The sequence below is a fragment of the Carassius auratus genome, chromosome 3 (genome assembly GCF_003368295.1).
Source record: "Carassius auratus strain Wakin chromosome 3, ASM336829v1, whole genome shotgun sequence".
Classification (NCBI taxonomy): Eukaryota; Metazoa; Chordata; class Actinopteri; order Cypriniformes; family Cyprinidae; genus Carassius; species Carassius auratus.
In genome coordinates, this window is record NC_039245.1 from 13,430,748 (window position 1) to 13,456,134 (window position 25,387).

The 25,387-nt window shown below is 36.9% G+C and overlaps 1 protein-coding gene across 1 annotated transcript; it reads right to left on the minus strand.

Annotated features, from left to right (window-relative positions):
• Window positions 1-331: 331 nt before the first annotated feature.
• LOC113048737 (cdc42 effector protein 1-like) lies at window positions 332-8,143 on the minus strand. Its single transcript, XM_026210561.1, has 4 exons — window positions 8,057-8,143; window positions 6,695-7,149; window positions 5,124-5,605; window positions 332-1,492 (listed from the first exon to the last, which is right to left on the minus strand). Exons 3-4 carry the CDS (start codon window positions 5,578-5,580, stop codon window positions 1,011-1,013), a joined length of 939 nt encoding a protein of 312 aa, XP_026066346.1. The 5' UTR covers window positions 5,581-5,605; window positions 6,695-7,149; window positions 8,057-8,143; the 3' UTR covers window positions 332-1,010.
• Between the last annotated feature and the right edge of the window lie 17,244 nt (window positions 8,144-25,387).

Consider the following 25,387-nt stretch of genomic DNA (forward strand, 5'->3'; position numbering starts at 1 on the left):
TGCAGTAATCTGTTTTTTCCCCATCAAACGGTTTTGATATCATGGCTCTACTATAGTAATATGATAGTAATGCTGGAGTATAACTGTGGTAATTATAGTTTCTGAAACCATGGTAAAGTTTACTACTATGCTGTAGTAAGACCATGGTTGTGGTAGTTACTGTGGATTTACTACAACAAGCATAGTTCAACAATGGTTACTGGTCTTTCTGTCTCCTAATGTATCCTTAGCTGTATTTGTAAAAGTTTGTTTTTATTTTTTTATACATCTTCAAGAGATATTTTTAACAAGCTCTTTATCTTTTGAGAATTAAAATACAATGACATGTACATGTTCCTAAACATATATTTTATTAACCGTACATTATATACACTTTTCTTCTATATAAGAAACTACAAAAATAATTCCACATATATATTTACTGCATATATGAATATTATTAATTTGTGATTAACATTACTTGTTCGCTCAGAAACACATAAACCTGTCAGCATTAAGTATAAAACGGAACCAAGTATTCTGTTAAAATATATGAATGATATTGGTTTATAAAATCTAACTGTCACAATGAAATTTTTGTTTTTTTTTAATTTTTATTAGTGTTCACACTGGCTTTAGCAGACAGATCTGCTGTACTCTAGATGCTAAAGATCCTGGTAATTGCCTTTTGGTTTTGTAAATGCATATGCACATGTGAACAACATTAAAATATAAATGTACTTGTGAAAATATCGTACAGAACAGAACATTTAACGAATATGTACTTGATTCAAAGATTAAAAAAGAAATTTACAGCTGAATGTTTGTTCATCTGAATGATGTTTGTTAATAGAGAAAGATGGCTCTCCATTCGTCTCTTTCAAGTCCTTTAAATTGTCCAAATAAAAATCACTGGATTCTTATTTTCAAAACGTATTTCAATTGGACTTATAAATAAAGACTGTAATACATTTTTTTAAATCAATCTGTTTTTTAATATCATAACTGTCCTTATGTTTAATTTCTGATTTTCATACTTTGATTTCATCCTCTGTCTCAGTGAAGCTGTATGGCGTCCTTGTGTGTCTGAAAGAGGACGGTCTCTGATGCTCCTCTTCAGGTCTTCCTCCTCCAAAGTGACGTGCTAGCACGCTAGCAGCCTGCTGAAACCTCCTGGGCTCGATGGTGACGTCTGCTGCGATCGGAGTTGTCTGACATTCATGATCCATCTCAAACACAGAGCTCTGCTGCTCTTCTTCCTCCTCCTCCTCCTGATCTCGATGGCTCCTAATGAGGCAGCATGAGCTGTCAATCAACTCCAACACCTCACTCATGAGGGAGGGGCCGAGGTCCACCGTGAAGGACGAGAGCGAATCAGATTGTGTCATTGAGACCTCGCTGTTCTCAGGTAAGGAACTCCGTCGACTATCTGAGCTGAGCAACTCAGACGTTTCTGCAAAGCTCTGGTCAAGACGAGATGAACGAGGCAGTGTGACGAAACCAGAACGAAGACCTGCAGGAGACAAGAGGAAAAATCACATTTCTGCAGACACTTTAAAACATTACCACATTAGTCAAGTGTGCAAGCACTAAAATGATCGCTATAAAACAAGACTTAAATAAATAAATTTTGCCTAAAGCTTATGTTGAATTTTTCTGAAATGTTTATTTGTCATAATAATATAATGGCACGTTTAAACCCCCAATTCTCATTTTATCTAATTAATATATTTAAAATGCATAGGTATTTTTAATAAAAAAATAATAGTAATTACAAAGTATATCCTTGGCATAAAGTTTGAGAAAACAAGATCTCTTGGGGCTTATTATACACTTTACACCTTTTAAGTAAGATTTTTTTGGTTAACACTTTAGAATAGGTAACACTTGTTAACTATTAACTACCACATTTCTCTCAATAAATTCTTAATTAACTGCTTATTAATAGTTAGTAAGGTAGTTGTTAGGTTTAGTTATTGGGTAAGATTAGGGATGTAGAATAAGGTCAAGTAGAATAAGGCATTAATATGTTCTTAATTAGCACTAATACATGGCTAATATTCTAACCTATTCTAAAGTGTTACCATATATAGTAGTAAAAACTAATAGGAGGTCCGTAAAAGTTATGTTTATTTATTTGAATCTTTATGCACTTCATATTTTCATCACAAAGGATATATTCTCGGCATAACCGTTTGAGTGAGAAGTTGTATTAGAAAAAAACTAATATAAATTTGAGAATCAAAATTAATTTAAATTTATATCTTAATTGGAGTAAAATTTGCTATGAATAACAGTGCCTGCCAAATGCATAAATGTAAATGAAATCTAATATCTGCATATTTGTTTTGTGTATCTTTTGTTTTATTGACAGCAGCACACAGGAGCTACGTGAACAGATCCTGATAAAAAGACATCAGAGAGTCATTTATTTACTTGTGTTGCAGTCAGTGTCCAGTAAGTGGCAGGACAAGACCAATGCGCAGTATGTGTGTTTCATTTAGTGCTCTTTATGTCAGTCTTTCAGAGTTGGTTTTGGGTTCCCAGAATAAGGGAAATTCCAGAATTCCAGAGACATTAAACACACACACACACACACACACACCACCGAAAACATCACTGCGCTTAACCCTCATACACTCAACTATGTGAGTCTCTGCTAACTTTTCTTCAGATATCTGTGTGTGTATGTGTTTGTGCACAAACTGATCACAGGTCATTCAGTCTGTCTGTGTATCTGGTCACTATAGATCAGTAATTCTTAAAGTGTGGTCCGCGGACCACTAGTGGTCCGCCATCGCCCCCTAGTGGTCCGCGAAAAAAATGACCTAAAACTCTCCTCTTTGGAGCCAGACATTCAGAAACTGATGTGTGATAAGCAGCACCACCCATCTCATTAATATTCACGTTAAAGTTTTATATGGAAATCTCAAAATCTAAAATCCACAGATCTATTAGTTTTGTAATGTTCTAGTTTTGTTTCATGTGTAAAATCCCAGTAATTTCAGTGATAATGGACATTAAGGGGAACATTCTTTTCAGCATTTTATTGTTACCATAGTTACAACCATAGACTTCATATACCCACCACCTCAGTTTTAAACTAATGGAATGGCATTAAGTGGGACCTAGGCTGTTACAGTGTTTAATTGCAGGTCTTTTTTTTTTCACATGTGCAGTTTGTTGTTCATATTAAGCTGCAACTCATTTCGCGTTTACTTTTTCAAATTAAATAAAAATTAATATAATAATTTCTGATCATATCATTGCATTTGTGTTTGAATAATTAGTTTTTGACTTGAAACAGTCACATATTAAACGTAAATGTAGCTTATCCTTCCTATTTTGTTGGTTTTTGGGGGCGTGTTAGAGTGGGATTCTGTTAGGTGGTCCTCAGAAAAAAAATGGGAGATAAAGTGGTCCTTGGGCTGAAAAAGTTTGAGAAACACTGCTATAGATCGTATCACCGTTTTCTCAATGTCTCCTTTTCGAGTGGGATGTTTTAAAGATACAGTGTAAAGTTAAAAATAGCTCAACTTCAGACAAAGTACAGCAGATCAATGTCAGTTTCAAACAACAGACCAATCAAGATTAATTAGAAAGAGATATATTTACATAAGGAAAAACGTATGAAGTGTTTACATAGAAATGGTGTATTGGAATTTAATTTGATTATGATTGCAGTATCTGTTCATTTCGGGCTGAACCATTATGTAAGTTTAGTTGTTTTGGTGGAGAAACCAAAAAGACCAAAGCCATGACTAAAACTGTGGCGCAGGAGGTGAGAGAAACACAGGTGAGGAGAGAGGGGTGGAGAATGAAGTCCTGGCGCCGTATTCATGAAAACTGTTGGTGCTAAGAGTTGCTCCTTGTGACAAAATTCTTAGAAATCTGGTGTTTTCTTTAAAAATTTCAGAAATAATCTTAACCCTTAAAAGAGCTCTTAAGACGCTAAAATGTTTGGAGTTTTGACAAGGCTTAAGATTTTCTTTAGCAGTGGAGAAAACCAAAGAAACGTGAAGAGGGAGAACAAATGCATTGCACACTATGCCTGACAGTGTGTTAATAAGACACTACACACATTAGATCATCCAGGGACCATGTTCGTGACCGATAATATTAGACACGCTAACATCTCCAACACAGTTATCACAACTTTAACTATGGCCACGTTCACATTGTCAGTTTAGGGATAGACAACCGCATTTCCTGACAGATGCGAGTCTCGAAATGTCCCGTTCAAACTGCAGCTAACCGTAAGCTTGTATATGTATCTCGCACATGACACTGCATTTGAGTCATGCAAAATAACTGTATTGTGTGAATGCAACCACGTTAGGGACTCAAATACAATCTTTCCTCACTTTGATTTGCTCTCAGGTTGGTCATGGATCTCTCTTTTAAGCCAAGATTCATAAATAAAAAAAATGTAAGCTAATTTATGATCCAAGTACACACTTTTTCAGATTTCCAAATCTGGAGTACCAGTGCTCTATAGAGAACTTAAATGGATATGGTGATAAAATAGGAAATAGGATTTTAAAGGGGTCATTAGATGAAAATCTTAACTTTTTCCATGTTTAAATGCTATTATTGAATGTCTTGTGTTCATGTTGTCAGTTTTAGGGACCAGCAACTGCATTTCGTTACAGATGTGAGTTTAAAAAAAAGAAGAACCCAGTAAGTTTGGTTTTGTAAGCCTTTCTTTGCAAGCATGTGAGTAAATGAGCCGATCAGATTTCTCTCTCCTTCTGATGTAGTAAGGGGTTCTTAAAGCGACAGCGGTGTACTTGTTCTGACGCCACAGCAAAAGTTAGCGGAAAACATGCTAAATCTTCTCCCGTTGGCTGCACAGACGAACACAAATCACTATTTAGAGTCCCAGTCTCAGAGGAGACGAGAGAGGAGTGGATTTATTTTATTTTTAGTGGAAATCCCAGAAGGGGGGTGGGGTGCACAGCAACTCATTATCATTTAAAGAGACATACACCAAAACGGTTGGTGTGAGCAGAGCGGTTTTTGACAAGGCAAATAGCAATAATGCTAATTATTACAATATCTACAACAAGAACTGTAACGATGACTAGTGATAAACGTGATGATATATGTTGTATAACTGGTAAGTGTGGTGTCTGTGTTGGTACCGTAGGAGCAGAGCGGTTCGTCCGGTGAGCTGGTGGAGGTGGGCAGCAGCGCCCTCATCAGGCCGACGTCGTTCATGTTCAGCTGAGGCAGAGAGATGGCATTTTTAATGATGGGTGAGATGGGCGGCGGAGGGGACGAGAAGTCACGTGACCCTCCTCTCAGCCGGGGCATAGGAGTCTTTCTCACATGCTGCAGGGTTCGCGATAAAAAGCGCGTTGGTTTGGAGCCGGAGGGCGAATCCGGGTACCGTATCGCATCACTGTTACTTGATCCGCCGTAGTTACTCAGAAATGAAGTGTCACCGAAGACGTCCCCGCCGCGGCCCACGTGCATGGTGTGGCGGAAGTCTCCGAGCGGCGGACTGATCATGTCCACCGACAGGTCGCTCTTAAACCGCCGTTTGCCCTGAGACGTGGACACCAGGCCCTTGATCGCCGGCAGCTTTCCCAGACTCATGGCGAGAAATATGACTTGAATGATCCTTAAAACCAAAGCCAAACAGTCTGTCAAAAATATAAGCTGATGATGATGTGCTCCTCAAATTTAAACCGATGCCTGATGTGACTGCAGCAGAATGAATAGTACATTAATGTCAAATAAGTATCAGAAAATATTACAAAAAAGTCACGTGGAACAAATTGTTTACAAATTAAAAAATTTAACGAAGTGATTAAATACCCAGAAAAATTAACATCAAATCATTCTGAAAACAGATCCAGAGAGAAAACAATGGTGGAAAAAATACTAAAAAGATTAATGTTAGTTTTATGAAGCAATTAATCAATCAGAAAAAAATCCACTTGAGTACATGTTAATGTCAAATAATCATTAAAAGATATTTAGAGGAAGATTATTTGTTGAAAAATAATAATAATAAAAAAATCTACCTCAATGAAGCAAACAAAAACCCAGATAAATACAGCTAAATAAATGCTAAATTAAGTTCAAATAATCATTTGAAGAGATTCAAAGAGAGAAAACTGGCAGAAAAACATAGTATAAATGTAAATATAAAGACATTCATTCAAACAGCAGTTTAAGCTAATTGCTAATAAGCTAATAAGTGTTTTTCTGTGAGCTGATCAGATTTACTTTAGAAAGAGCAGCAGAAACACAAAAACTCTCACTTTGATTATAATATCCTGCAAAAATGTCACTGAAGACCTGAAGCACTGTGACAAACTCTCAGGTGAAAGATATGAATGCCATCATATCTACTAATAAATACATACTACAGTCACCAAATGCTTTTAAGTGTTGACACGTCTGTAATATATGAGCTGCACCGGTTTGTGAGCTGCTGCCCATCCCGAGCCGGAGTTTATAAATAACCTGTTAAAGAAGCCTAATAGGATTTACGAAGAACTTAAACACCTTCTAGCGAATGCAAAAACCCTGCACTCTCTCTGATGGTAGAACTAAATTATGTTTCTTGCACAAAAACACTTCAAAAACCATCTAATGTGTTGCCATGCTTGTAAAAGAATCACTGAATCTCTCTTTAAACAACATTTAGAGACACGTTCAGATTTACATCAAGCAGAACTTGTTCCAAACATCTGTTTCACACCATCACGTCTTTTACGTCTCCTTTAAAGCTGCATCTGAGTGCATGTCCACACCAAAGTTGAACAGCGTTTCTCCAGAAAAGTGACGTTTTGTAAGATAAGTGACGTTTTGTAAGATAAGTGTCATCCAGGATTGTCCTCTTCCTTCGGCTTTGTCCCGACACACCTGACGTCCACCAGCGCTCAGAGAAGTTACTTTAGTGTTTCCGAATCCCACCGCAGGACTTCAGCATCGCAGGATCCCCCCAAACAGCCCGTCTGAAGCACATCAGACGCACGTATGATCCGCTGTGTTTGGTCTGTGGCTCAGAGGAGTCTGAACGGCTGGATTAGCTGGATTATTCGTCCTCGCTCTCTCCCTCTCACTCACTTCTTTTATTCTTCCTCTCGCCGGACCGTCTCAATCCAATTAGCCGCACGTCAGTCAGTATTTTCTTTTCACACCGTGACACGCATCCTGAGAAAGAGAGTCAACACCAGATGACTAGAGCGATGCCAGGTCATCTTTATACAGTAATGTATGGTATATGGTATACTGTATGGTATGTATGCATATGGTAGTATTTCTTTTACCTATATTCTCATTTAATTTAAAAAAATTGACAGATTAAAGTCTCTCCTGACAGACACACTCATTTACACAAATTAACATACAGTACAAACACACTTCTCCATCCAGACTGTTATTGCTGGGGTTTAATTACACCTCTGTGTGTTTCTCTCCACACACACACACACACACACACACACTGGTTCAGCCCATCAGACAGTCTGAGGAAGTGAGTGGGAAGTAATGGGAACAGTCTGTGATGTATTTAGCTCGTGCTGCTCTCTCTCACTCACAGACCATGCATTATTCTTAATGCACTATGCTTTTTATCACGATTTTTCATCTGCATATCAACTCCTTGGCAGCCTGACAATACCTAGCATCATCATTAAAATATTTTAATTATTTTATTTTTTAAACCTGTTTTTATCAACAGGGAAAAAAAAAAGTTTTTAATTTGCAGTCAATCTTTTACTACAAAAGCTGGTTGAAACATTAAAAAGTTATATGACCGAGCAGATCCAAATGCAACAGAAAATCAGAGACACCTGCATATATATATATATATATATATATATATATATAAACTATTAAAATTTTCAACTAGTGACTGAACCATGTCATTGTCTGTATAACGTGTCAGTTTATTTAAAGCTCTTCAGTTTAGCGAAAGAACACTTGTTTACTTATAAGCGAACTCATAATAACATAATAGAATAACCAATCTTTCACATTAGTTTCTAATGTTTCTGATCAAATGTTCATTAAAAAGACAATTTTATATTCCTTTAACGTTATACACTTTTAATCTTACCTCAAACGCAGAATAATACCGAGGTTTGAGAGCGTTGATGAACAAACCCCAGACCAGACGCGCCACCGCTGAGCGCGCTCCCGAGAGGCGAGGACGAAGCGCATGCGCACGGCGGAATCACAGTCAGGCGCGTGCATCTGAAAAACAGAGTTGACTTTTGTTCTGTAAAGACTGCGAGAGGCACGACAAATAATACAAACATTTTACAAGAAGTTTGTGAACGTGTAAAATGTGAAATGATCCAAGTACAAGTCACTCTCAAAAAGTCCAGGATGAATTCACACAGATCGTTTCAGTTCTAATCCTGGATCAGCCATGACCTCTTGACCTTCAGGGATATTCAACCTCTGAACATGAAGCTCCCAAACACAGAGTATCTGCTATCAGTCTTTGAAGAGTTTAAGGAGGTGTTTTTGTGCAGAGGTTCAGAAGAGTGTACTGAAGGTGTTTACAGTGAGAGGTTTGTGCTACACAGCTAACAGCTGATGTTCTGGCAAGCTTCTCTCAAAGTTATGGACAAACATTCTTCCAGTAATATAAATGGAATGTTCAAATTAATCTTTTCTCAAAACGTTAGCACAAAAAAATATATATTATTAGTTGGTCATTCGTCCAACTTAAAGAAATTAAAATAAATATAACAAAATAAAATGTTAATACTTAGTAGTTTCAACATTCAAAAGTAACATTCCCATAACGTTAGAAAATTCTAAAATGGAATATGCCCTTAATGTTTTCTCTAATATTCTCAAAAACTTTTTTTAAACATTTAAACACTATACAACTTGAATGGTCAGAGGGCATTCAGAATTAAGGCTTTCATGACTTGATGAAACTCATTTTTGTTAGTTGGGATATGTTTGTGTGCATTTGGTGTAAGTGCATTAGGAGAATGAACGTGATTTCTCCTAGACATCTTTTTTTATTCTGCTCCTCCTTTCTCTTCTTTTCCCTCTGATTCTCATTCCATTCATCTCCAAGTAAAACAATCTCCAGCCGAGGAACTTTATTCAGCCTGAAGTGAAAAGGGTTTTTTGGACTTGACGGCGGACGAGCGCTCCCACTGCGAGGACGAAATTTCTTTGCTGTCATCTGCGTTTCTTTTTCTTGTTCTTGTGAAAATCACTGTGTGGATGTGTGATCCATATTCACTGTTTCACAGGCCGATTCCTCCGCTCTGATGCTTGTGAACCTTCAGGCTCCTCCAGCTGCTGTTTCTCCTCAAAGTCTGTGACCACAGACACACCCTGATCCTCGAGCCAAACTGCCCACACTGGCTTTCCAGAACACTTTACCACCTTCTCACAACATTTATGCAACTTTTAATAGTGTCTGCGTACTGCCACTCGGGGTTTATGAAGCCTCAAACTCTCCACACGTCACACGAGGATCCGTCACGGTCCAGTTATGCTTAGAAATGGTTTTGCTGGTATTTTCTGGTGTGGGCTGATGGTTTTGACGATCCCAATGTTTCCATACAACATTGTTAAAGTGAATAATAGTGTAATAGTGTTTCTGTTGCTTAGAAGTGGTGACATGTAGCAACTAAAAAGGTTATAGGTTTGATTCCCAGGAAATATATTGACTGTTAAAATGCACTTAGAATAAAACCATCTACGGAATGCATAAATACAAAATAAATAAAAAAATATCATAGTGTGTTTCTGTTGGTTTTAAAGAGAGGTTTGTTACCTCTGGACTGTCCAGTTCCCACAAAATAGTAAAAAACCATTGCCACAATTGAATAAAATTGTATATAAAACCTTCTTTCTGTGCCTGAATTACTAATACATGAGGTATTTGTGTGAGAGTAGGTCTGTTTGAGGTGTTTGAGGTTTCCCCGCACCACTCTTCCATAACCATGACATCATGCAGAGATAGAGAGAAGAAAATGATTCTCTAGTCATGAAGAGGATGATTGTGTTTTGGGGGATTTTGATCACCGATGACTCAGCAGCAATCCCAGGATTCCCTCAATGTGTCTTTCACTGGAAACTCACTTTGTAGATATGAACACACTCTTAAAAAACTGCACATAACCTACTGTAGGATACCAGCTTCTCTATGACTGTTGTGTGTTTCAAGTTAAGATATTGTATATTTAAACATCAAATTAAACTGGTCTCATGAACGTTTCAGGAAACATTGTTGCTTCTGCAGCTGGTGTCGGGACAACCGGAGCGCTCGGGGAAGCGTGAGGACATTCTCATGTTTTTGAGGAATCAATCACTGCAGAAGGAAGCTCACAGTCAGAGATTTCTTTATTTTAGCCTCGGCAGCAGAATTCCACAGCGACCCGAGCGCCGTCTCCTTGGTTTGGTTTTCACAAGTTCACAAACTAGAGTCCAGAGATAACACTCACTGTACAGTTTGTGTGCTGAGTAAAACTGAACAGGGCAGCCGCAGGAGAGAAATCTTGCACAATACCCTGATAGCACACATACATCCCGGAGATGTCCAATACGTCTATACGATGAGAAAAATCACAATGTTGTTGAAACAAACCCCGTTCACGTGGATCTGTCACACATAAATGTTACTGTGGATTGAAAATGTAATATACATGTGCACGACGCTTTTACAAATGTGTGTTTTTGTAGTTCATACCGAGACGATAATGGTATGGTTTACAAAAAACATGCATTTTTAAAAACCCATTTTCAAAAGTTTGTGTTTTTAGGCCCTCAAAAAGCTTTGTCATGTGAATCACCAAAATGCATTAAAAGTTTTCAGATTTTTTGATAAAAATAGAACATTTAGAGCTCTGTGTTGTACTTAATATTTTGCAAGGATACAAGCTTATATCACACTTATATTGCTTTATGTGAGTATAGCCTACTGTACGCATGCCAATAAAGTTTAACACACCCAACATTATATAAAGAGCTTGGTGATGTGAAGTTTTTCGACAAAATACAAAATCAAGCATTTCATATTAGCTATAAAGTAGGATATATATACATATACATCACATTACTTGTGTACTGTATGAGAATAAAGATAACATATATTATATATTCAACTTTATAGCCTAGAGCTGTGCAATAGCCTACAGTTTACTTTTTTTTGCATCAATATAAACAATCGAGTGGGTGAGATTTGCTAAAAGCTCATAGATAGTCACTTTCTGACTTTTTGAACGTGGTGAAGCTCTTTTTGACGTGTAGTTTGCCAATCAAGGCATTAATTAAAAGTATTTACAACAATCTTAACTTAGTAAAAAACAGACTTCACATTAGGGACAGTGTGAGCACTGATGACTCGCATGAATTCGTTATTTGAATCAGTTTATTGAAATGACTCAAACTATTCTACCATATCAAGCTTATAGTCACAGATCTCAATATGAACTCCAACATTTCTCATTACATTATTATTTTTTCTTATACTGTATGATACCGATTGATTAATCTGTGTCCGTGCTTAATACATATGAACAGAAAGATCTGAAAAACATGCTCTTTTCTGTGTCTTCTGAGCAGTGAAACCGTAATGTGTTCCTCCACCCGCAGCCGCTCTGATGATGTCAGATCTTATTCAGCTGTCTATTAATGGCTCAACAGCAGTTAAATGTGTCTGAAAGGAGTCATAAAGCGTCATTCTTCTGCAGAACAAAGCTCTGATTATGTGTTTGGATCAGACGGACAGAAGCTGCTGGACGCTGGGCTGTCCTTTGTTGCATTCCTCCCTCGCAGGACCGCTGGACGTCTCTTCTGCTTCTGGTCCAGTGTTCAGAGTTGTGCTGGTGGCACAGAGAGCCCATTGAGCACAAGACAGACGAATGAACCCAAGAAGCATGAAGAGACTCTATAAAACTGTCAAACGCCGAGGTGAACATCTGAAACACATCATCAACACAATAGAGCTCAGTCAGGGTGGCATCGTACTGAATCTGTCAGGAACTAAAATGAGGCGGTGATAGAGGTACAGGGTGCTGCTGTTTAACAACATGCCAATTCAGCTGAGGACAAATCTTTACTAAAACTTTGCCTGTCCATGTAGAAATCAATATGGCATCTAAAGAAGACTTTCTACAGCAGGTACAGATAATATATAAATTGTTTTATTATTATTATTATTACTGAGAACCAAGCATTCTGTGCAAACAAAAATACAAATGCCAACATGTCAACATTTATATTTAAAGAAAAAAAGACAATAAATAAGTAAATAAAACATCTTAAATACTGCATATTTTGTATTGCTTTCAAGTTCATACTTTAAGATATTTAGGTAATTCTGTGCCAGAAATGGCAGAAATTTACCTGGCTCAAATATTTTGATTTTGTCAATATATATACTTTTTTTTTTTTTTGAGGAAAGATAGACATAGCGGGGAAAGTTGTTAAGACCCAAAATCTTAAAGAACATTTTCTGAGTGGAATTTCTCTCAAAATAATTGCATTAAATCGAGTAAAGAAGTTTAAATTAAAATAGGGCAGGTGAAGGAGAGACGTGCATAAACAATCATGTCAATGAAGCTTTGACTCCTGAGAGAGAGAGAGAGGGGGGGGGGGGGGGGGAGAGAGAGAGAGAGACTGAGAGAGAGAGAGAGAGAGGCATTTGTGTCTGTCTGTATGTTGCTGCTGTTTTCATTCCTCTCATCTCACTCGTCCATCACCTGTGGATCATGAGCGGTAAGACCTTCTTTAAGATCAGTTAATAATAAGAACAACTAATTAATCAAATTTCCCTTATGAAACAAAAATATATTGCAGTATATTGGAAAATATAATGTAATATATTAGGCATATATTCTTATATATATTTATTTTTTCCAATATATTGCAATATATTGAAAGTGGCAATCATTTGTATATTTTGCAATATATTATATAATATATGTATCATCAATATATTATTAAATGTATTCAAATATATAAAATATTAGAAAATAAAAAGGGAAAATAATATATTACAATATATCACAATATATTTTAAGAAATATATTGGTAAATATATTTTCCTTTCGTAAGGGTGTCTCATTATGATTCACTATTAGTGTGTAGTGAAGCCGACTGCTTGCTAGTATAGTGTCACTTAGTGTACTTTAATGAAAAAAAGGATTTATGTTGCATCAAATTTCACTTAAAAATTTGTAGTAAATTTCACAAGTAATTACAAAGGGTTACAAAGTTAAACCGAGATGCAAGTGAATTAAATGTGACCGTAGAAAGACTGAAATACTTTTATTTTTTCAGTAATCTTTAAACTTAGGTTTAGCATATTAGTATTTTTATGCTAGCACTGTTAATATTGCTGTAGTGTTGTGTGTCTAGTTTATATAAGATGATCTGTTATAGTGTATGTGTGTTAGTGTACAGTAATGCTTGGTACAGTAGCTACCTGCACTACATTCCTTCACTATGAAGCATTCCCTGAGATTCCTGCATGTGTTTGGACCTACCTGACCTGAACACAGACCTTATCTTCATCATCTCTCTGGAGGAAGACCAGAGTTTGTTTGGGAACAGTGTATTGCTGTGTTTCTGGACAAGACAATCAAAAATAAGATCTTCTTAATGCATCAAACTGTGCTCAGATTTGAGTCTGCAATTAAAAGTTGGAGATGTCAACATGAATGATTTTATAGCTCTGCGCTCTCACTACACGATGGCAATTGTGTCGGTAGAGTGTGTTTTCATTCCTGTGAAGGACTTTTAGAAGTATCTAGACAAAGGTGATGGATAAATGAATCGTAACCTCAGAGCAGTAATATTTTGCTGTGCAGGTTTATAAGAAGGCCTGGATGAAAGTGCAGTTTGTGTTTCCCTCCAGCGGTGTTATTGGAGCATAAATATCAGGGGTGGTTCTAGGAGATCTGGGGCTTAGCCCAGAAAAATCCATGTATGTGACATTTTATTTTAATAAATCAGAAACATTCACCTTGTTTAAAAAATACAAAAACAATAAAAACAAAAACAAGTTTAAAACATTTTATTTAAAGTATTGAGGAAAATACATTTGATTTTTGCAAACAAAAATTAAGAATTTGCAAAACAAATGAAACAGCGCGAAAGCAATGATTTTGCAATACATATTATCCATGGTCATATCTATTAATTTATTTGCAGCTGCTTTTATTTTGTGTGTCAGTCTAGTTTGAGCTTGCGATACCATTTTTCCTTTGCGCTTCACTTTTCTGCATGTCTCTCTTTGTGGCACTGTTTTGACGCCGGGGCGGAGTCAATGGACGGGGGCGTGTACAACATGCCTCCATGGAAGTGACGTCATGGGCCCGAGACGCAGCTCACTGATCCAGGTCCTGTCATGATGAGCAGAGACTTTCGAGTGGATCGTTTATTTTTATTCAGTAGCATTAAAACATTCATGTTTTCGTTTAATTTACTTTATTAACAAATGTATGTATTAGCAGCGTTTGCTCAAGTTAAAGAAGTTGTTAACATGAACATCTGCTGTTTATTTCTCTCTATGTGCACACTTTTATAGCATGTGTATTAGCAAATCATTTGAGTCAGTTCGGGAGTTCGTAGCGGGTTCGCGAATCATTTGAGTCAGTTCGGGAGTTCGGAGCGGGATCGCGAATCATTTGAGTCAGTTCGAGAGTTCGGACCGGGATCGCGAATCATTTGAGTCAATTTGGGGATCGCGAATCATTTGAATCAGTTCGGGAGTTCGCAGCGGGATCGCGATTCATTTGAGTCAATTTGGGGATCGCGAATCATTTGAATAAGCTCGGGAGTTCGTAGCGGGATCGCGAATCATTTGAGTCATCTGACTCCAGTTTGGGAGTTGGAGCGGGATCGCGAATCATTTGAGTCATCTGACTCCAGTTTGGGAGTTGGAGCGGGATCGCGAATCATTTGAGTCAGTTCGGGAGTTCGGAGCGGGATCGCGAATCATTTGAGTCATCTGACTTCAGTTCGGGAGTTCGTAGCGGGTTCGCGAATCATTTGAGTCAGTTCGGGAGTTCGGAGCGGGATCGCGAATCATTTGAGTCAATCTGGGGATCGCGAATCATTTGAATCAGTTCGGGAGTTCGCAGCGGGATCGCGATTCATTTGAGTCAATTTGGGGATCGCGAATCATTTGAATAAGCTCGGGAGTTCGTAGCGGGATCGCGAATCATTTGAGTCATCTGACTCCAGTTTGGGAGTTGGAGCGGGATCGCGAATCATTTGAGTCAGTTCGAGAGTTCGGAGCGGGATCGCGAATCATTTGAGTCAATTTGGGGATCGCGAATCATTTGAATCAGTTCGGGAGTTCGCAGCGGGATCGCGATTCATTTGAGTCAATTTGGGGATCGCGAATCATTTGAATAAGCTCGGGAGTTCGTAGCGGGATCGCGAATCATTTGAGTCATCTGACTCCAGTTTGGGAGTTGGAGCGGGATCGCGAATCATTTGAGTCAGTTCGGGAGTTCGGAGCGGGATCGCGAATCATTTGAGTCATCTGACTCCAGTTTGGGAGTTGGAGCGGGATCGCGAATCATTTGAGTCAGTTCGGGAGTTCGGAGCGGGATCGCGAATCATTTGAGTCATCTGACTCCAGTTTGGGAGCAGAGGGGTTACCAGGATGTCATGTTTGGGGGGGCATTTGGCTTGTTTGGGGGGGGGGGGGGCAACATAGACAATTGAAATTATCGGCACAAAATTAAGCTATATTACACACAATCTTTTTTAATGCATATCTTTTTCTAAGCCAGGAACCCAGAGATAGGCACAGGGCCCCTATTAGACTAAAGGGCTATCACATAAAAGTTAAAACAGGTCAACAGATATGACAGATTCATATATATAACAGATCACGGTGTTTGCCTGATAATGAATGACAGGTGTTTGCTTGTGAGAAGACGTGTTACACAAGTAGGTTACCGAGAAGGACAAGAGAGTTCTTTAAATTAATCTTACATCACGTTTGTATAGACAGGAGGTTAATTAACCATATTTCTTCGAAAGCAGATTGTGGAGACATTTTTATCGCCCACAACCAAAACTATTAACATCCTACCCTCGGCAGAAATCGAGGACAAAATTAGGCTGTTCAGCTGTCGATGCACTTCGATCCCATACACTGTTTTGGGTTGGCAAATCTAATTTTTTGCCACCCTTCTGAACACGCCACTGCTTTAAAGCTCTGCCAGGTAAACATTTCAATTAGCGTTCTGTTCTCACATGATGCACTTTTTCTGAGCGTGTACCCCCGAAGCGCGAGCACTGTCAAACAGCGCCAAACTGGATTTTTGTTGGATCAGACCCATCTGCAAGCTATGGAAAAATATGCACAAAACAATCCACTTTAAAGTTTTAATTTATCATCAGAGGGACAGATCATTTCTCAGGGGAGGCAGGGCTTATCCTAGGGGAGGCATTGCCTCCCCCAGCCTCTCCCTAGACACGCCCCTGTTTGGGAGTTGGAGCGGGATTGCGAATCATTTGAGTCAGTTTGGGGATCGCAAATCATTTGAATCAGTTCGGGAGTTCGTAGCGGTTTCGCGAATCATTTGAGTCAGTTCGGGAGTTCATAGCCGGATGGCGAATCATTTGAGTCACCTGACTCCAGTTTGGGAGTTGGAACTGGATCGCGAATCATTTGAGTCAGTTTGGGGTTCGCGAATCATAGCTGTATATGGATAGCCATTTTTAACTAATTTAGTAGCTAGTTATAATTACGATTTCCACGCTTGTTTAGCTGTGAGATGTGAACTCGTATTTTTTGTTTTAATGATGTGCCTTAACAGTATCAAGTATATTCAAAAACTAAACAAATCGTGCCTAAAAAGTGCATGCATCTAGGCTAATGTAAAGTTACATGATGAAGTCATACTAGTGCGCCTGTGCATTTTGAGTGCGTTCTTTCACTGCATTATTCGGTGTATTCAAATGCATTTATGAATGCATGTGAATGATCACAAAATTCAAGATATGAACCCTTTGTGCCAAAAGGGTTCTTTCTTGTCATTATAGAACCTTTTTAGCATAAAAGGTTCTTTGGAGTTGAGTAAAGAACCCTATTGTTCTATATAGAACCCCAATGATCCCTTTTTTCTAACAGTTTGTTGTCATAAATATCATACAAAAACAAAGTGAATGAGATTGTACATTATCATACAAAGATAGCAGATCACTAAAACATAAACTGGAAAAAAGTAAATAAATAAAAGTAAATAAATAAAAGTAAATAAAAACCTAGTGTAGCAACTAGTAAAAGTAGAAGCTAGTAAAGTTCTCAATTACAAAGAAACAGCAGGTATCACATTAGTTAACATTGATTAGAATGTCTTTTAAAACATACTCAAATATTTTTTTGTTTTATTTACAACTTATAACTAAAAAACTTTTTTAACAGAATAAAATAGTTTTGAATTTCCGTGAGAGTGTTGCATGCATTTGTTCGACATTTGGACTTACTGTGCTTGTGTTCTGTTAGTAGTGCTGTACAATCACTGCATGAGATTTGAATCAGAAAATCTTGCTCAGATTCATTCATTGATTCATTGGTATGAAAGTGCATTAACTTTACTGGTATAAGAGGTCTGCACAAGTCTAACCAAAGAGGTCTGAACTTCAAATAAATAAATATTGCAATGAATGTGCTTTTACCAAATGGACCTGAATAGAAACAAATAATTTTTCCATCATTCGTTTGCATTTTATTTATTTTTTCTCTAAAATGTGATTTAAGCAAGTCAGGTTTGAATGAGAAGTGGTTTGTGTTGAGTCAGGTCCAGTGCATGCAGATTTTTCTCCACAAATAAACGTTTCATTTTCTCAACTTTTGTTGTATATCACCAACTTGAAAAATATTCAATTGTAAGGTTCAATATCATTTTTTTTAAAAAGTGTGTTTAAAACGATTGAGCTGTTACAGCGCTGTGTTACCAGAATGCGTCACATTGGACGAAAGGTTCTTTATAATAAAAAAAAAAAGGTATTTTATCACTGCGAAAACCACAATACAAGTCTTTAGTTTTAACAATGTAGGTTCTCCTGACACTGATGAATAGCTCCCATCTGGAGTGATGATGATTTCTTGTTTTGGTTTGTAGGTGTCTTATGACCCAAAAGTTATTTGACCTTTGACCATTTTTGAAATACTAACTAAAGCAACCACACAAACAGGAATCATGCACTTTGTTTCTTGGTTCCCACACCACCTACAGTTAAAAGAGCCACTCGAGGAGCAGCTGTTTCGTGTTATGACTGTAAGATCGTAAAAGTCTTCTGTTTTGTTTTGAATGGCGAATGGCTGCTGGGAGAGGCGAGTTCACTCCTTTCTCCGTCAGAGGAGGAGAAGCACGAGAAGCTGTGGGAGCGAGTGGAAGTAGTGCGACACAAACTGACTCGCATTTTAAACCTGGTCATGTTGAGACTGAGACAACACAAGGTGATCGACGAGCAGGACGAGGACGAGGTGCTGAACTCCAGTCAGTATCCAAAGAGAATCAGCAGAGCCGGGGAGATGCAAAACATGACACATGCTTTCCAAACACTGCGTCTTCATTCATGCCAAAGGACTTAACAAAACTACACACCAAAAGCCAGAGATAAAACATCTATATTGAGAGTAATTTTTGAGTTTTCAATAAAAAAAATTATAACTGTCAAAGACCAAACAGAAAATTTGACAGTAGCAGATTTTCACCCAAATAGGGGTCAGTTTATTATTTTACAAATATCAAGTTTAGTAAATAATGTATGAATATGAGAATTTTAGTAATGATACAAAAGTTACACTTTATTTCGATAGTCCACTTTAGACTTTCTACTCACTAGAAGTAACTTTTTTAACTACATGTCAACTAATTATCATTAATTTTCTGCTACATGTCTACTAACTCTCAGACTAGACTGTTAGGGTAGGTTTAGGGTTAGTGTTAGTGTTAGGGGTAGGTTTAGGGTTAGTGTAAGTTGACAAAGAAAGTGTTAGAAGATATTAAGCAGACAGTTATACTCTACTAACTGCTAGATGACATGTACTGTATTTTTCGGACTATAAGTCGCACCTGAGTATAAGTTGCATCAGTCCAAAAATACGTCATGATAAGGAAAAAAACATATAAGTCGCACTGGACTATAAGTCGCATTTATTTAGAACCAAGAGAAAACATTACCGTCTCCAGCCGCGAGAGGGCGCTCTATGATTTCAGTGTAGACTACAGGAGCACTGAGCGGCATAGAGACTGTAGACGGTAATGTTTTCTCTTAGTTCATTTCTCTTGGTTCATGTCAAATTAATTTTGATAAATAAGTCGCACCTGACTATAAGTCGCAGGACCAGCCGAACTATGAAAAAAAGTGCGACTTATAGTCCACAAAATACAGTAGTTGCAAATTTACTTACTGTTAGGAGAATGTCTAAAGTGGACTATCGAAATAAAGTATTACCAAAAAAAAAATATTCCATGTGTTTATTTTGCATTTGCAATTTGCATTTTAAAAACATCTGGTGAATTCAATTAACTAATGTCATACAGGTTCTTAACTAATTTGGGTTCACATTTGTAATTAAGATTCAGTTTTCATAACAAATGTTTGCATAAATGGGTAAAACTAACTATGTAACCAAATCATGGAAAAAATATGCCATTGCTTTGAAAAAGTCTGCATTTTCTTACTGCATGTACACCATTTTGACCAGTTTCACTAGCTTCAAATGAGTGAATCGTGTAGCACTGGCAGACTGTGTCTAATAGATTACACTTGTAGAAGAGATTTTCAATTGCTTTATAAAAAAGTTATGTATGTAAAAATGTATTTTTGGATAGAGTTATTATTGCATTTACACTGTTTTGTCCAGCTTCAAGAGCTTCAAAAGAGTGAATCATTTTGCATTTTTAGGTTCCATTTAATAAAATTACTCCTTAATGAAAACATTTGCGATAGGAGTCTTTAGCATAATTCGGTTGCTCTTGTAATTGCATTTACACAGTTGTGAACAGCCAGTGTCATCAGCATGCTTCCTGAGCTCTTTACAATAGTGAATCACTTTGCAAAGCAATTTTTTCAGTTGATTCAGTTCAGCTGATTCTCTCTCCCATCACTTATGTATATTAAATATGTAATCCAAACATTATTTGCATGCGGTGTACTCTGTGAGCATGATAAATGTCTCACCAAAATTGGGTGAGTTTATCCTCAAAACAAGAACATATTTTCTCAAAATGAAGTGGGTTTATGCTTAAAACAAGAACAGTTTTATCAAAGATATGTCAGTTTGTGCATACCACAGATTTATCAAAATATGTGGGTTTATGCTTTGAGCAAGAACAAATGTATAAATTAATGTTGATAAAAACCTGTTATACTAAAACCACTCAGACATAAATTAAAAATGTATACAAATCTGTATAGACATTGAAATAAATGCATAAAGTATTAACGCTCAGATAGAAAAAAAGTTTATTGTAATACATTTATTTCAGTTATATTTAGTTCTATATAATGAACTATTATAATCGTATATGTATTTTTCATGAAAGAAAAATATAGTTCATATTTCATGCCTTATTTACTTGTGCTAACATTTTATTTATTGCATTACATTTTTAATAACTTCTATAGATGTGTATTTAATTTTGTCTGTTAAATCACTCCATATAAGTAAACCTCTGCGTGTCTGGGGTGTTTGTAGTCTTGGTGTGGAATCTACTAATCATACTACTGTTTCTCTCTCTATAGAAAGTTATGCTTATTAGTTTGTTTGCCGACTGAAAGTGGATTTGACATTTAAATAATATGTATTTGGAAGATAAAAGTAATTAAAGGTCCATACAAAATAAAAGTCAGGTTCATTCATGTAGCACTTAAAAAAAATATGTTAAACAAATAAATAAACAAAATAATAGCAGACTTCATTGCAAAAGATATGTATATAATAATCAAACAACAATAATGTTGATAAAATAAAAATACAAAAATTGCTCATTGTTCTTGTTTGAAAACTTTGATACCTCAACACTCATTTTATTGCTTGTAATGTGTTTCTTTGTTCTTCATTTAATTCTAAATGTAAAATAAAATTATACAGTTTTATTTGTATATTAATTTATTTTTATTTATTCATATTTATCTTATTCACTTTGTATCTGTTGTTGTTTTTAGCTGATTTTGTATTGAACTACCTATTTTAAGTGTTTTCATTATGTGTTCTGGTCAGTGTCAGTGTCAGCAGTGTCACCTTCAAATATGCTTTAGAAATAAAATGTACTAATTGTCTAATTAATTTGGGTATTATTTTAAAGAGCACTTTTATAATTAAATTTTATAAATTATGTATTTAATGTAGTAAAGCAGTTACAAATAAGTTTTTTTTTTTTTGTCTTTTTTTGTGTTAAAATTCTCAGTATTGAATGACGGGACGTCGCCCTGGATTGGCACCCATCTTGTGGAAAGTCTACAAATGTTTTTTTAATGTTTTTTTTTTTAATTTATGCATGTTATTTTCTGCTATTTTGTCTTCCTATCTCTTTTAAAACCCTGTAAAAGTTTTTTCCCCTTGTTAAACAATTTTAAATATATATATAAAATTTAGCCTTGCTAATTAATAATACATTTTTTAAAACACATATTATACAGGTGCTGGTTATATAATTAGTATATCATCAAAAAGTTGATTTATTTCACCAATTCCATTCAAAAGTGAAACTTGTATATTATATTCATTCATTACACACAGACTGATATATTTCAAATATTTATTTATTATAATTTTGATGATTATAACTGACAACTAAGGAAAATCCCAAATTCAGTATCTCAGAAAATTAGAATATTGTGAAAAGGTTCAATATTGAAGACACCTGGTGCCACACTGTAATCAGCTAATTAACTCAAAACACCTGCAAAGCCCTTAAATGGTCTCTCAGTCTAGTTCTGTAGGATACACAATCATGGGGAAGACTGCTGACTAGACACTTGTCCAAAAGATGACCATTGACACCTTGCACAAGGAGGGCAAGACACAAAAGGTCATTGCAAAAGAGGCTGGCTGTTCACAGAACTCTGTGTCCAAGCACATTAATAGAGAGACAAAGGGAAGGGAAAGATGTGGTAGACAAAACTGTTCAAGCAATAGGGATAACTGCACCCTGGAGAGGATTGTGAAACAAAACTGTGGGGGAGATTCACAAAGGGTGGACTGCAGCTGGAGTTAGTGCTTCAAGAACCACTCCGCACAGACGTATGCAAGACATGGGTTTCAGCTTCGCATTCCTTGTGTCAAGCCACTCTTGAACAACAGACAGCATCAGAAGTGTCTAAAGACAAAAAGGACTTGACTGCTGCTGAGTGGTCCAAAGTTATGTTCTCTGATGAAAGTAAATTTAGCATTTACTTTGGAAATCAGGGTCCCAGAGTCTGGAGGAAGAGAGGAGAGGAACACAATCCACGTTGCTTGAGGTCCAGTGTAAAGTTTCCACAGTCAGTGATGGTTTGGTGTGCCATGTCATCTGCTGGTGTTGGTCCACTGTGTCTTCTGAGGTCAAAGGTCAACACAGCCGTATACCAGGAAGTTTTAGAGCACTTCATGATTCCTGCTGCTGACCAACTTTATGGAGATGCAGATTTCATTTTCCAACATGACTTGGCACCTGCACACAGTGCAAAAGCTACCAGTACCTGGTTTAAGGACCATGGTATCCCTGTTCTTAATTAGCAAACTCGCCTGACCTTAACCCCAAAGAAAATCCATGGGGTATTGTGAAGAGGAAGATGCGATATGCCAGACCGGAGAATGCAGAAGAGCTGAAGGCCACTATCAGAGCAACCTGGGCTCTCATAACAACTGAGCAGTGCCACAGAAAAATCCATTAAAAAACCTGATCGACTGATCGAGTCCACGCCACATTGCTGCAGTAATTTAGGCAAAAGGAGCCCCAACTAAGTATTGAGTGCTGTACATGCTCATACTTTTCATGTTCATACTTTTCAGTTGGCCAAGATTTCTAAAAATCCTATCTTTGTATTGGTCTAAAGTTCACTCTAAATACTGCTGGGTAGAAAACAACCTAATTTGGGTTGCTTATTTTATGGTTTAAAATTACTTCATTTGCAGGGTTTCAAAATCCAGAGCTGGTATTTTTTATCACTGTGTTCCAGAAGGAAACCTACTTAGAAAATGTTCGATTTCATTTAGCATGTAATGAACTTGCGGAGTGGTGCCATGAATTGAGTTTAAGGTTGTGGGAAACAATGCATTGCTAGGCTAAAATGAACCCAAATTGAGCTAGGCATTAATCCTACAAATCTTGTTCATTTTAAATATAACTTTTACACACAAATAATAATTATCAAAAGGAAAATATTTATTAAAAACAAGAGAAAAGTCAAAAAGTAACATGTAAGAAGAAATGCAGAAAAGGATGGCATTAACAGCTACAGAGTTCATAAAGCATTGAACATTTGTTGAATATAACTTAAGATCAAATTGGACTTTGTTCAATTTTATATATTGTATAAAAATATACGAAAACACTATTATACAATAAATGTACAATTAGTTAAGTTCTTAAACTATTCTGGCATGACAGTAATAATAAACCACAACATTAACATTGATATTATAACATTTAACAGACGCATGTGTGTGTGTGTGTGTGAAAGAATGTGAGCATGTGTGTGAATGACAGAGTGTAAACTCTTCTACTAAACCACACAGAACAAGCATTTAACATTGTTTTTACAAATTATACACTTACAGTTTGTTTCATAGTCCATGAATACAGATCATGCATCACGGTCAATTTTCATGATCTCTTTAGCATAACTGAAGTAGTCATGAAGAAGCCCATCAGCATATGTGACATCTTCTACATCATCAGTTTAGAGGAAAGAAGATTCTCCTCTCTGACCAGCATTCATCCCAGTCACCGCCTGCTCTTCATCAGTGGCCTAGAAAGAGAAACACTATTGAAAAAAGAAAACATTTAATTAAACTCTTTCTGTTTTCAGGTAGAGGTGTATTCACATCCATAAGGATAGGTAAATTAGTAAGTTTCAAAACTTTGTGTGGTTGTTTAAGGTCTCGGTCTACCACAGCGCTCCTGAAGGCTATAATGGTAGCACTACTGTGAGGGCAGAATTGAGAAAGGCTCAGCTTTCTGGGCTTCAGAAAGCTTCTTTACTGAAACATTAAAACAGACATGACATTCACATACCTGACAAATGTTCATGTACGTGGAGGACTGCTCTTCAAAACGATCAGTTCACCAAATAATAAAAATGCTCATAATTTACTCTCTACATGTTGTTCCAGACCCATACAAACTTTGCTCATTTTTGGAAAACAAATAAATATATTAAAAGTGAAGTGAAAGTGACATTCAGCAAGTATGGTGACCCATACTCGGAATTCGTGCTCTGTTTTTAACCCATCCAAAGTGCACACACACACACACTGTGAGTGTGAACACACACCCGGAGCAGTGGGCAGCCATTTATGTGGCGCACGGGGAGCAGTTGGGCACTGTACATGCACTCCCCCCACCCACAATTCCTGCCGCCTCGAGACTCGAACACACATCCCTTCTATTGCAAGTCCGACTCTCTAACCATTAGACATTAATATTCTTTTAATTTGTGTCCTCCATTGCTAGTCAGGGAGACCAGTATTTTATTTTGAACATACATGTTTGCTATCTCTCACACAAACAGATTCTGTCTCTTTAACTCTCGGTGTGGGGACAATGAAGACACAAGCTCGATCAGTCTGAAATATTACATGAAAAATACTTTTAACAATTACCACTTCAACAGCCTCAAAATAATTATGCTAGACTTTACTACACAATGCCGTTTGATTTAGGAGACTAACATACATTCAGTTTAACCGTGAAAACCATATCTGTCTATTAACACCTCAAAAAGTGCAGATAATGTAAAATCTTATATAAATATGACAAAATACATTCACGGACGTTATATTAAAAGTAGGTCTTCCATTCAGTAACCATAAATGAGGCCGTTAAGTCCTCCGTGTCTGAGGCGAAAACCGCGTCCATGTTTTTTACAAATAAAACGTTAAGCTTCTTTGTTTCTGCCTTTCATAAAACGTTCCGCCTTTAATACAACTGGGTAAACAAACAACGATAACTTTACATTTTGAATATTTACTTACCATAGTCTCTCACTCGCTTCTCGCTTCTTTCACGCTGAGAAAATGGCGGCTGCTCGCACTGGAGACGTACGATCTTAGTGTGACGTGCATGCTCTCCTTCACATCCTCGTTCCCAACCCAGCACCGCTGGGTTAAAATCGAGACCAATTTTCAACCCAAACTTGGATTAAAACAAAAGTCCTACCCAACTGTCTCAACCCAGCGTTTTTTAGAGTGTTATATTCTAATTTTCTGAGATACTGAATTTGGGATTTT

Excerpts from the sequence above, each read along its gene's own strand:
- LOC113048737 (XM_026210561.1), bottom strand. The coding sequence starts at position 5,580 with ATGAGTCTGGGAAAGCTGCCGGCGATCAAGGGCCTGGTGTCCACGTCT. Across the intron at positions 1,493-5,123 it reads CGAACCGCTCTGCTCCTACG|GTCTTCGTTCTGGTTTCGTC; the intron begins GTACCAACACAG and ends TGTCTCCTGCAG.